The sequence below is a fragment of the Arvicanthis niloticus genome, chromosome 6 (assembly GCF_011762505.2).
Source record: "Arvicanthis niloticus isolate mArvNil1 chromosome 6, mArvNil1.pat.X, whole genome shotgun sequence".
Lineage (NCBI taxonomy): Eukaryota > Metazoa > Chordata > Mammalia > Rodentia > Muridae > Arvicanthis > Arvicanthis niloticus.
The window spans coordinates 91,526,982-91,540,068 of NC_047663.1; the positions used below are offsets into that span (position 1 = coordinate 91,526,982).

The 13,087-nt window shown below is 50.2% G+C and overlaps 1 protein-coding gene across 2 annotated transcripts; it reads right to left on the reverse strand.

The window, feature by feature from the left end:
* Positions 1–460: 460 nt before the first annotated feature.
* Positions 461–8,263, reverse strand: Prss27 (serine protease 27). Of its 2 annotated transcripts, none has more exons than XM_034506184.2 (6): positions 8,120–8,263; positions 4,435–4,461; positions 3,632–3,794; positions 2,128–2,399; positions 1,654–1,823; positions 461–1,144 (listed from the first exon to the last, which is right to left on the reverse strand). In XM_034506184.2, exons 1-6 carry the CDS (start codon positions 8,169–8,171, stop codon positions 845–847), a joined length of 984 nt encoding a protein of 327 aa, XP_034362075.1. In that variant the 5' UTR covers positions 8,172–8,263; the 3' UTR covers positions 461–844. The 2 variants fall into 2 exon arrangements, with proteins under 2 accessions (XP_034362075.1, XP_034362077.1); XM_034506186.2 differs by lacking the exon at positions 8,120–8,263 and adding an exon at positions 5,740–6,434.
* Positions 8,264–13,087: the final 4,824 nt, after the last annotated feature.

Genomic DNA, 13,087 nt, shown 5'->3' on the forward strand with positions numbered 1-13,087 from the left:
CCCTCTGTAGCCTGGAACTCACAATATTAATTAGGCTGGCCTTGAGCTCACAGAGCTCCACCTGCCTCTGCTTCCCGGATGCTGGGACTAAAGGTGTGTGCCACCACACCTGACAGTTACCCACTGGGTAAATAGCAGTGCCTGTTCCACCTGAGGCAAGGCAGGCTTGCCAGTGTGAGCATGTAGGTGAATGTGCACGCGTGGCTGGGTGTGAGAGGAGCATGGTTTGTGAGTGTCTAGTCCTTTCCACTCCCCTACTGTGTTACTAGAAAGTGGGAAGGTTGAGGTTAAGGAATGAACAGTAGAACAGGAGCCTCGGCGATCAAGGGAAGAACATGAAGTGCCTGCTGCCCCTGGAGGGGACTCCTGAAGTGTTACAAGAATGTCCTTTAATGTGATGGTGTTAGGTTGGGTGGGATTGGAGGCTATGCCCCAGCCTGTGCCTCCGCCCATCTTCCACACGGTGCCACTGAAGCCTTTGGCATCTTGTGACCTGCCCTCCACCCGTGTCAGTCGCTGTCCACAGTGCTGAAATGAGACACCCATCGGTATTCAAGGTGGTGAGACAGCTGTGGAGTGACAACAGGGCAACTGGGCCAGGAGCATCCTAGCTTGGGCGTGCCTGCAAGGGTCCCATCTCACTAGGAGCCAAGCTCTCCAAATCTTCCTGGACCACAGCTTGTTAGCCTCTAAAGTCCTGCAAAGATCCCCACATAGTCCATGATGGTTTTTTTTTTTTTTTTAATGGAGGTGAACATAAATAAAAGCAGCTGGCATATAAGATGGGGGCGCAGTATTTACAAATGTACAGTGGGTGGGGCTCCACCTGCCAGGCTGGGCAGCCCTAGAGGATCCTGAACTGCAGTGCCACCAGGGCCAGCACCACTGCATGGGCAGCCAGGCAGGGAGCAGAGTTCTCCGCCAGGCGCTGCCGACCTTGGGGGTCTCTGTGCTGCTGCTGGCTGCTGGCCCTCCCCTGAAACTGCAGTTCTGGGATGATTTGATGGATCCATTTGTGATGAGAAGTCACACGGATGTAGACACCTGGGCGATTCCGGCGGGCACAGCCCTCTCCCCAGCTGATCACTCCAGCCTGCACCCATGACTGGTCCACAAGGCACACCAATGGACCTCCAGAGTCACCCTGTGGGGAAGCAGAGGGCCATCAGAACCCACCCTGGCCTCACGAAGGCCCAGGGTACTCTGGTCACAAAGCTCTTTCCCAAGAACCTCCCCATATGGACGAGCCTACACGTTGCTGCTGTCCCAGGTTGTCTGTCAGTGGCATACACCCAGTGTGGTGTTTGTTGGAAATGCAGCTTTTGGGCCCCCATTTCAGAGCCAAGACTTGTTTATCATGGCAGCTAATGGAACCACAGTCTACCCTCGACCTGGACTGAGCTCCTTCCTCTAGAACAGTGGTTCCCAACCCTGTTGATGTGGTTACCTTTTAATACAGTTCCTCCTGTTGTGGAGCCCCACAACCATAAAATTATTTTCATTGCTACTGATTTTGCCACTTACGAATTGCAAACATCTGATATGTAAGGTATCTCATATGTGACCCCTGTGAAAGAGTCGTTTGATCCCCAGAGTTGTCAGGACCCACAGGTTGAGAACTGTGGCTCTAACGCCTTTGCCATAACACTGTACCTTACAGGCGTCCCTCTTGCCCTCTGCATAGCCCGCACACAGCATGTCATCCTTGATGGTTTTGAGCTGGAACTCAGACTCGACGTCTTTGCTGTACAGCAGGTTGCATTTGGCCGTGTCAATGATAGGCACAGCAAGTTTCTGCAGGACCCGTGGGTTCGGGAGTCGGTCTGGGGAGGGAAAGGCAGCCTGCAACTCAGTGGACAGTCTTAATCAGGATCCCGAAGGCTCTGGGTTCTCGAGAACCACAGCTCACTCTGCCCCTCCCTGGGTTTCCTCCCTCATTAGTAGTACCAGGCCTGCTTGTCTCCCTCTCCTGTCTTGCATGTGCACAGCTGTTCCTCCTACAGCACCTGCTCCATTCATGCCTGCCCCACCCGTGGGAATAGAGATCATGTATACCAATATTAACAGGAAAGCTGTCCTGCCTCTCAATTGGTATCTCCCTTCCTCCCCTAGTTCAGTCCCCCTCACCTTGTTCACTGGGGCTGCCCCAGCCAGTAACCCAGCAGTTCATGCCCGACTCAAAGACGACGGAGGAGTCAGGCAGGCACACAGGGAGGATGTAATTGGTGAAGGTCACAGGCACCTGTAGCTCCACCAGAGCCACATCGGCACTGGAGGCCATGCCTTGGTACTGAGGATTGCTTTTCACTTGCTTCACGGGGACATACAAGGCGTGTGGTCCTGGCTGCTGCAATTTCAGTGCCCCCAGTAGGACCTGGTATATGGATATGTCTGAAGTGCTGAAAGAAAGAACAGAGCTGATGTGAGTAGCCTCCTCCATGAGGAAAGGAACCCACAGTGGGTAGGTTGTTGTGCTTCACTGCAGTATCTGACACATCTCTTTGTATGAGTAACAATGTCATCTCCCTGATAAAGGCTGTAGAAACTGAAAATCACCCATCTTTCCCTGGCTACCAGGTGACCTTGGGTAAGTGACCTAACAAGTTCCCTGAGACTCAGGTTCCTCATTTGTAAGAGGGGAACACTAAGACTCCTACCTGAAAAGACTGCTGAAATACACAAATCTGTGAGGTACAGTGAGCCCAAAGCCTGCCTCTAAGCCCCAGGTAGGCCACCTCTGAGCTTTTTGAAATAATTGCAGGGGCTGGCAAGATGGCTCAGGTACAGGTGCTTTCTATGCAAGCCTTAACTCCCAAGTTTTATCACACATACACACACACACACACACCAAACAGTGACAGGAGAAAACCAACTCTGAAATGTCTTCTGACCTCCACAAGCACACTGGACATGTGCCCCTCCCCCCAAACACACAATAATAAATAAAACAAAGGGAAAAGAGGAATTGCAGATCTATGAGGAAAGATGTTTGGAGACCCTGAAAATCTGAGGCCAGGTGCCTCGTGGATGTGTGGGATGGGGGACTGCCCTCTGAGGTGACCTTAAATGGGATGAGGAAGATGGACATTCTGTTCCAAATCTTAGGCTTATCAAAACCAGAGAGAGCTCTGAACCAGTGTGTGTATGTGTGTGGGGTGGGGGTGGGGGGGCTGTAAGAACAGGACCCCAGTTATCACTGACAGAGCACCTGGTGGATCAGGAGCTGAGGCAGTAGCGTAGCTTCCAGGTGTAGGGTTTGACCTAAAGGAAAATTTTAAATTATTTTATTTATGTGTTTCGTCTACATGTGTGTCCATGCACCATGTGAATGCTTAGAGCTTGCTTTAAGCCAGAAATTGAAAAGTATAGAAATTGAAGTATAGAAAGTTATGAGCCACCATGTGGATGTGGAGAGTTGAACATTGGTCCTTTACAAGAACAGCCAGTACACTGAGCTATCTGTCCCATTCCCTAAAGGAAAACTTTGGAAGACAGTGGGTGTTACTGGATAAGGTATAGGATGGGGGTGGGGGTGTGCCCGTGGGCTGCTGTCCGTGGTGCTGACGGTTGTGCACAGACTCTGTCTTGTCCCAATCACTGGTGAGAAGCTTGAAGGCCCAGGGCCACTTACTTGGAGAAGCAGTGTGCAGCAGTGAGGACCCAGGTTGGTGCGATGAGGCTGCCCCCACAGAAGTGGACTCCATTGCGCTGGATGCTGACCTGCCAGGGCCATTCACCTTCTAAGGCATCTTCCCCGCCCACCATCCGGTTGAACATCCTTGGATGCCCACAGGCTGGAAGAACATGAAATCACTCTCTGAAGAAGGGGGCTGGTTCCACGGCTCCAGCTCCACTCCAGACCCCACCTGCCAGCTCTTACTTTCTGTCAGTTTTCTGCCCTTTGTGGTCCCTAAGCTGCTCAGGACATTGGTAGTTCAGAGGCCCAAGCACCAGAGGCTTTTGGTACAGGCTAACCCTTTCTAGTTCTGCCTTCCCATGAACCTCAGACCTCTCACTTAGAACAAACAAGGTGACAAGACCCAACCCGGGATCAGGAAGGTTGGTGTGACATGGAAAATTCACACCCAGAGCTTGTCCCTGAAGGATGGCTGTATGTCATGTATTTCCACGGGGTTGGTGAGCCAAAGGATAGTCATGACACAGCAGGGAGGGTGTCGCCTATCCTGGACCTTGTCTCTGATGCCTCTACCATGGACTGTTTTGCTTATCATATTGGAGATATTTTCTTCCACTGCCTTCTGGACTCTAGTTCTGCTTGGCCACTCTGACTGGCTTTCCTGCTGCCCCATGCATCTTTCCTATCCTATCCTTATCCTCCCCTCTTCTCTCTCTCTCTCTCTCTCTCTCTCTCTCTCTCTCTCTCTCTCTCTCTGAATGTCCAGCCACTCCTGTGCCCTAGTTGATCTCACTTACCTCTCAGAGCCCTGGCCCCTTCAGTCCCTGTAAGTAAGAAAAGGGGGGTCATCAGCCAACTTTACCATGCCAAGGTCTGTTTCTTCCTGCTCCTGCCTCATCAGAGGGTCCCTGTTCATTGATGACAAGGAAAGACAACCGGGGAAGCCAGTACTGTAGCCACATGGATTGATCTACTGTTTGGGGCAGGTTGACACTCTTCTTGTCCACACAGGGATCTCTTCTTCCCCCTTGAACCCCTGTTTTTGTCTTGAAATGTGGAGGTATAGATAGTGCATGGGCCTCAAGTCCTACAGATGTGGAAGTCTGTCTCACTCAGGACTAGCTCTGGATGACAGAGGAAACCCCAGAGGCCACCTTCACAGATTGTCCATCAGGGCTCCTCTCAGTCTTTCAGAATGATCAAGTCTTCTTCAACTTCTCTCCAAGTTTAACTGAGGTCCAGACACCCACGGTCACTGTCTACTCTCAAGCAACCATGAAAGGTCAATCTCCTCGGACTATAGAGAACTGTACTTCCTGAGGACTGAGCCCTTTTGTCAACTCTGACTATATTGACCATCTTCGCTAGACCACCCTCAAGGTGAGGGGACAAGCAGAGAAGAGGAATGGGTACCTGGGATGGGATCCATTTTCTAGGGTTCATCACCCTTTTCTTAACTTCAATAAACTCCATTCCAGACTCAGATTCAATCCCAGGCACCCCCCAGATCTTTAGCTGTACTCTCCTAGTTACTGGTCCCTTGGGTAGGTCTGTGGGAACTAGATGGGGCTTCAGATTGGTCAGGTCACTCCTGGTTGGTCACATTTTCTCTAAGCCCCGTCACTTGAACCCAAATGGAGTGATGAAAAGAAAACCATTCTGGGATGCTGAGGGTCAAAATGGACAGCAAATGGCCATGCTGAGCCATACATGGCCTGCAGTGCCCAGAGCCTTTAAGGATGTCACAGGACTCCTTTTCCCTGTGGAGCCCCCAGTCATGCAATTTGCAGTGCTACAGGGGACCAAAATCCAGAATGTGGGCTTGGCGATGGGGTAGAGTTCAGTTGTGGACAGGGTGTGGTGGTTAGCTTGATAAAAGCTAGAATCACCAGGAAACAGAGTCTCAATAGAGGATCATTTCCATTGGGTTGGTCTGTGATATACCTGTGCTGGGTGGGGCATGGTTATCTTAATTGATGTAGGAAGGCCCAACCCACTGTGGATGGAACTATTCCCTAGGCGGGGGTGGGGGGGGTGGGGGGGGATGGGGGGGAGGGGTTGGTTCTGAACTGAGCTAAACATAAGCAAGTGCATATACATACATTCATTTCTTCCTACTCTTGACTCTGGATGTGACCAGCTGTTTCAGGTTCCTGTTTCCCTGAAATGATGGATTGTCACCTGGAAGAGTGAGCTCAAATAAGCCCTTTACCTGCCAGGTTCCTTTTTGTCATGATATTTTATCACAGTACCAGAAACCCAGAGGAACCAGAACATAGAGGAACAAGAGGTAGCTACTGCTGAGGACAGGACCAGCTGTCTCTCAAAGCAGGGTATCAAGTAGATAGGGACATATGTGATGGTCTTGAGAAACAGGACTGTGCTCTGGACTTCTGGCTTGTGTGGCTTGTGAGTTCATGTGCCCTTCATAATGCAATGCACAGTATATAATGGGTCATAGCTGTTACCCAGTGCTCTCCACTCAAGAGGCTGAGGCAGGAGGATTGCCTGGAGTTTAAGGCCAGACTGCACTACACAATGAGTACCTGGCCAGTCAAAGCAATGTTGTAAGACCCTGTCTCAAGATAAATGAAGTGGTTTAGTCGTTGAGAGCACTTAGTGTTCTGGCAGAAGACCTGGGTTCAGGCCCTAGCATGTGGTGACTCGCAGCCGTCTGTAACTCCAGTTCCTGCAGATCTGATACCCTCTTATGACCTCCATAGACACTATATTCATACAGTGAACATGCGTACATTCAAATAAAGCATTCATACAAGAAAAAATATACATAAATAAATAAAGAGCCGGAGAGATGGCTCATTGGTTAAGAACATTTTCAGCTTTTACAGAGGATCCAGTTCGGTTCCCAGCACCCAGGGGATCCAGCAACCCCTTCTGGTCTCACAGGTAAACTACCTTCACTTAAACACACACATGCATACACACTCACACACACACACAAGAGAGAGATAGAGACAGAGACAGAGAAACAGAGAGACAAAGATATATATATATATATATATATATATATATATATATATATATATGAACATTTGTATTCATATATATATATGAATACAAATAAAATCTTAATATAAAATAAAATGCAAATATGACCAAGGAGAGTCCCCATCTTGTTAATACCCAGTTGGAACTGATCTCTAGGCCCAACGAGCCAGCTTGCAATGTTGCCTCGCTGCCCTCTGACCTCAAGGGCACAGATCCACTGCAGGCCTTCTCCTCCCTCCTTCCTGGAACTTGTAAGAGCCTTCTGTGCATTCTCCCTCCAGTCAGTCTCCTGTCACCCATTGTCTCTGCTGCAGCTTCGTCCTTCAGGCTGTGACTCTCAGTCTCTCCCAGTCCCACAGGCAGTCTGTGTCCATCCTGGACCCCTGATAGGAGTGGCTGAGGTCTGAGAAAAGGCAAGATCAGCCCGAGGATTCCTGGGGTGCTGGTCACCCTGGGCTGAAGTGAGCAAGCATGTCACCCAGGGGTCCATCCTCAGGTTACGGCAATTTGTGAGCCAGAGGCAGGCTGCTATTTCTGCTTTGGTAGTGACCTCAATTGATCCACCCACAGGAGCCAGCACAGTGTCACACCCAATGGAAATGGGCTTTCAATGCTATCATCCTTGCTGCTACAGGCCATGAACAAAACCATTCTTGGCATTGGGGGAAGTGGGAGCATCCCCACAGAGATGCCCACTAATGTCCTCCTAACCTGAGCCCCAGCTGAGACATGGTCTGGGGTAACTTGGCCTGGCCCAGGAAGGTAAGGTGAGGACACGGAAGCATGCTGGCTGCTGAGCTGGCCCATCTGGCCCAGGAATGTGGGAGAGTTTCCCTTGTAGAGAAGAGCCCATCCCACAGGAAACCTGGTAAGCAGGGCGCCTGGCTAGAACCTGCTGACCCTTGCTCACAACGGGCAGGGGCTGCTTCTCCCTCTGAAGGCATGAGCTGGGACCCTCCTCAGCCTACAGTTCTTGTTCCCAGCTCTCTGCTGAGCCTCAGCCAGATTTTGAAGGCTTCTAGGCTCAGAGGGTAAGCACAATTCACATAAACTGAGGGGCTTGGAAGTCTGCAGGCCTGGGTTCAAATCCTATAGGTGTGGACACTCTATCTTCTGCAGAATGGGAAGAGAGGCCTCTGGGGAACCCCAAGCTCAGAGCATGGTATAACATGAGAGCCTGGGAAGATGGGAGTGTGGCTCTAGCCAAGCCCCTGCCTTGGGGTCCTCTCAAGGCCATGGCCACATACTCTGCCAGACCTTCCCACAGCGCCCCTCCCCCAGTCAGGTCCCTGAGGTAGAATATTTGGGAACTGAGCATACTCTCTGGGAACCCCATCACTGAGAAAAGGTGGTTCCTTTCAGACTCAGGCAGGCTCAGGGATTGGGGGGCTGTGATGAAAGTTAGCGCAGAACATAGAGGCCCCTACAGAGAGAAATGGCAGCAGAACTGTCTGACCCTGGACTGCGACTCACCAGATCTCAGCAGCAGCAGCAGCAGCAAGGCAGCGATGTGGGGCTGCCTCATATTCTCTGGCTTAGTAGATATTTGAGTCCTGGTCAGAGGTGGCAGAAGCTCTCCCTAGTACTACAGAGGTGCAGGCTCCATGAAGTGAGGTTTTATGCTGGAGGTGAGTGTCAGCTTGGCTATGCCACCCAACCTGTCAACCCTGCCTGCCCAGCTCCTCTTCGGAAGGAAGGAGGTGCCCAGAACACCAACTCCATGACCCGGCCCTGAACTACAGGGGCCAGACCGCTTCCTTTGTATACTCCAGGATTCTAGTAGCAAGGTGTTGTTCCCCTACATGAGCTGACCACAGAGGACTCACTGCCTTCTTCAGTTGACCACAGGCCCCACCTAAGTTGGCAGAGTCTACTTCATCCAAGAGACCTTCCATTTCACGTATTCATTCATTCATTCATTCATTTGTTTGATTGTTCGTTCGTTCATTCATTAAATACTTATTGAGCACCTACTCTTTAATCTCACACCTGTGGCCCAAGGTTGATTTATACCCTGATGGGGGAGTAGACATTGAAGAACTAAGGTCAGGGTGCTTGTGCAACCAAGAAAGTGAGACTTTGGCCAGCCCCCGCGGCCCCCGCCGATGCTCCTGGACCACACACACACACACACACACACACACACACACACACACACATCTGTAAGTTGGCTCAGGGAATAGGAACCTATGCCGGGCCCCTGCAAGTCTGGGGCTGCACCTTCTGGGCGTGGCGAGAGCTGTTATGGGAAGGTGACATAGTGACCGGCAAGGTGGCTGTCCGGTTCCTGCCCTGGGTGCGCCGGTCAGGCCCCGGGACGGACCGGACGTGAGGCTGCGGCGGAAGTGTCCCTGGGAGGAAGTTATTTAGGGCATGAGACTGACATCAGACAGAGCTGGACCGAAGTTCCGAAGGCCACTCCCTCCCTCCAAGCCGAGGAGTCAGGACGCAGGACCATATCCTGAATGTCTCACAGCAGATCCTGCCAGGCCAGGGAGCGGCGCTCAACAGCCGGCCTAGCCCTGCCTCAGTTTCCCTGCTGGTGCAGAGGGTGCAGCGTCGCACCGTGTTGGTGTGAGCCGGGGGAGGTCAATCGCCCCACAGGGTAGCTCAAGGTCACACGAAGTGCAATGACCTTGGTCTCCCGGGTTTGCTGTGTAGAGTGGAGCCCTCTGGTGGCCGTCACCACTCCAGTGTGGTTCCTGTCTGCTGTGCCGGTCCCTGTACCACAAGTCTCTGCTCTTCCAGGTCCCATAATGCCTGAGGGCGGTAGCATTGGTATCCAGGACTTCCCGAGAGGTTGACACCTTCTCTGCAACTCCTACACATCCCGGTCCTCGCATTTCCGAGTGGGAGCTCAGGCACCGGGCTCCTCTGACGCTAGAAGGGCAAGCTGTGGGAAGAGAGAGCTCTGGACTCATACACTCCTTCCTTCTTTGTTTTTATTTTATTTGTTTTGTCTTGAGACAGGTTGGGCTGGAACTCACTCTGTAGACCAGGCTAGCCTCTAACTCACAGAGATCCACCTGCCTCTGCCTCCCGAGTGCTAGGATTAAAGGCAAATGTTGCTGTCTAATTCCTCCCCTTTTCCAGTGTGTTCATGAAAGCCCTGGATGAGAGCTACATAGGTACCCGATAGTTTAGGAAGAAGACACAGAAGGGAACAGAGGGCCCACCCTGCAGCATGGACATCCTGAGAGACATAACGTTTGAGGGAAAAGGTCTTCTCTTAAACTGTGTATAGTGTTTCAAAGCAACCAGATGGCCACACTTCAGGTAGTTATCTGGTGATCAATTACCTACCTTTGAGGCAGTTTGACCCTTTGAAGCTAAGAGCTTCCTCGTGGAGCCCTTTCTAGTTTTTCCTCTCCCTCCTCTCTCTTCTAACAGCAAATACTTTGCATACAATTCTGCCTTGAAGTCAGGTGAGCAACAGAAGTGTGAGGGTTCCTCCCACCATCAGTGAGCCCGACTCCACACTTCCCCGCTCCCACCCCCTGCACCTGGAGTCCACAACAGCAAAAAGCTAGATGCTTCTCCACACCAAGCGTCACACAGAGGGGCTGAGGGATTCTGACCATAAGGAGCTCTCTGGAGTATTTTGTCTTTTTTTTTTTTTAATGTTATTAAGTTCATTAATTTACTGTGTGTTCATGAAAGGGCATGCGTGCATGGGAGGGAGGGGGCAGTTAAGCCCGAGCACAACTTGCAGTAATCAACTCTTTCCTTCCACCAGGTGGGTTCCAGGGATGGAATGCAGGTCTGAGAGCTTGGTGGAGCTCCATTTCTTGCTGAGCTGCCTCGCTGGTCTCCTAAAGCATCGTCAAATTAGTCACAGTGGCTATCACAAAAGAAAAGAGCTATGGCCCACCAGTTAAAAACACAAACATTGCTTACAAATAGAAGGGTAAACAAAATGAAAAATCAATGTAGGAAGTATGGCTGGATGATGACACCATTGTTACTCAAGGTGCTCAAAGAAATTTGTCAGAAAACAAAATGAAACAAGACAAAGAAAACCCAACAAGCCCCACTGAATCCTAAAGGCAAATGGGTGAAGGACAAAGACACGTGACGAAGAGGAAGCTAATTTGGCTAACACGTGTGCTGGGAAATGTTCACCTTAGTAATTAAATGAATGCAAAGCAAAGCGAGCTCAGTTGTCACTCACGGGTTAGCAAAGTCTGGAGGAGTGCTCTTAGGCAAGGCTGCAGGGAAGTGGGTCAGAGGGTGAGCATGGAACTGGCCCTGGGGAATTGTTTTTATCTTGAGAAAGGGTCATGTAACCCAAACTAGCACTGAACTAAACTCACTATGTAGCCCAGGCTATAAAAAAAATTTTTTTTTTGATAAAGATGTTACATTTGCACAACTAAACCTGCCTGTAATTATATAATTCCAGCAGTGGGGAGGCTGGGGCAGAGTGATAAAAACCAACCAAACAAACAAGAAAACCAAACAAGGTTAGCCTGGGCTACATAGTGAGATCTTGCCTATCTGAAACAAAACAACATTTTTTTTTTTTTTAATTTGTTGAGGCAGAGGAGGCAGAGGGAGAGGCAGAGAGGCAGAGAGGCAGAGAGGCAGAGAGGCAGAGAGGCAGAGAGGCAGAGAGGCAGAGAGGCAGAGAGGCAGAGAGGCAGAGAGGCAGAGAGGCAGAGAGGCAGAGAGGCAGAGAGGCAGAGAGGCAGAGAGGCAGAGAGGCAGAGAGGCAGAGAGGCAGAGAGGCAGAGAGGCAGAGAGGCAGAGAGGCAGAGAGGCAGAGAGGCAGAGAGGCAGAGAGGCAGAGGCAGGACAGGTGGATCCCTGTGAGTTCAAGGCCAGCCTGGTCTACATAGTCAGTTTCAGGACAGCCAGGGTTACCTAGAGAGATAAGAGAGACCCTGTGTCAAAAAGCCAAAAAGTTAAAGGGAGAAAAAGAAAGAAAGGAAGGAAGGAAGAAAAAAAAAAAAACCCAAAGGTTTACAGAAAGTACAACTATAAAAAGATTAGTTTTATTTTATATTTTATTTTTATTTTGTGTGTGTGTGTGTGTGTGTGTGTGTGTGTGTGCTGTATGTGTGCAAGTGCTCAGGCCAAAAGAGGGAGTTGGGTTTCCTGAAGCAAGAGTTAGAGGCAATTAAACCAGGTATGTGCCCTGGGTCCTGAGAGGATGACATAAACTCCATTTTGGGACTAGGCCTGACTTCAAAAGAAAAGTCATCTGTTTCAGAGACTGACCATACACCCCTAAGTCATCAGTCCCAGGAGTCCCATAGGTCACCATCTCTAGGGACAGACCATAAAATTCCAGGAACAAGGCCACAGAATTCCCTGTCCAAAGAACAGCCTGGAGACATCCACAAGGATGGGGAAGTATCTTATCTCAGGATGGGCCATCTGTGCAGGGCAGCCTTGTATGGGCTGAGTTATGGGTGGGACACTGGTTTAGGAGTTTCTGGCCTGCAAGAAATGGCATCATAGCGCACTCCACCACTGGGCTGAATTTTTAATCTAACGAGACTACTAAAGGATGTGCTCCAGCACAAGACTTTAGTTGAGGAAGACTTGAGATGCAAGGAAAGGAATCCAAACCAGGGGGAGAGGGAATGGGATCTCAACTGGGACAGAGGGGACAGCAGCAACCAGAGAGCCATGGGAGAGCTTGAAGAGGAACTGGGTGAGAGACAATGGGTTCTTTGAGCTGCAATAAGTGCTGTTAGGAGAAGCTTGCTGCAGATGAATACCTGGAAAATGCTGTTTCCTTCTCTTTGCTTTCATTCTTTCTTCTATTAAAAAAAGTATGTGAATTGCATGTGTGTGTGTGTGTGTGTGTGTGTGTGTGTGTGTGTGTGTGTTCAGGTGCATATGTGCCTGTGGAGGCCAGGGGATTGATGCTGGTTTTCTTCCTTGCTCTCTTTTTTCTCAGAAAATAAGTTCTCACTATTTGATGAGCCCTGCCCTGCCCCCTGCCCCTAGCATTGCTGCAGCCATTTTGTTCCATGCCTGCCAGCTATTTCATGTTGTTGCTGTAATCTGCCTGCCAGTCATTGACACGAAAGAATAACTTGACTCAGAGCAGGGTCGTGCTAACCACCTACCCTGTTATGTTCTGAGGTTTGTTAATCTTAAGAAATTCGACAACTGTAAGCTCCACTTAGGACCAATCAGAATAAAAGTCAGTTAGAACCGTTCTGTTTAGCTGGTCAAAATAGCCTGAGTCAGAGCTGACCACTGGGCATCACTTCCTGCACCTGCACATGAGCTCATTGTGAAATGTTAGTGATCATAGCCTCAGTATGGAATTCTGAGACACAACCCTGATCGATCAGTCCTAGGGTATACGCTCAATAAATCATCCCTTTCTTCACTGGACTTGCAGCTTATTGATTGGGTTGGGCTGGCTGGCTCAGTGATTTTCAGGGGTCCTTGCCCTTGCCCCAATCCCAGCACTAAAATTAT

What these genes read in the sequence shown, in the direction of transcription:
- Prss27 (XM_034506184.2), bottom strand. Translation starts at nt 8,171, where the DNA reads ATGAGGCAGCCCCACATCGCTGCCTTGCTGCTGCTGCTGCTGCTGAGA. An exon ending in AGGGGCCAGGGCTCTGAGAG is followed by an intron (nt 3,795 to 4,434) that starts GTAAGTGAGATC and finishes ATGTTCTTCCAG; the next exon opens with CCTGTGGGCATCCAAGGATG. An exon ending in GCAAGAGGGACGCCTGTAAG is followed by an intron (nt 1,145 to 1,653) that starts GTACAGTGTTAT and finishes GCTTCCCCACAG; the next exon opens with GGTGACTCTGGAGGTCCATT.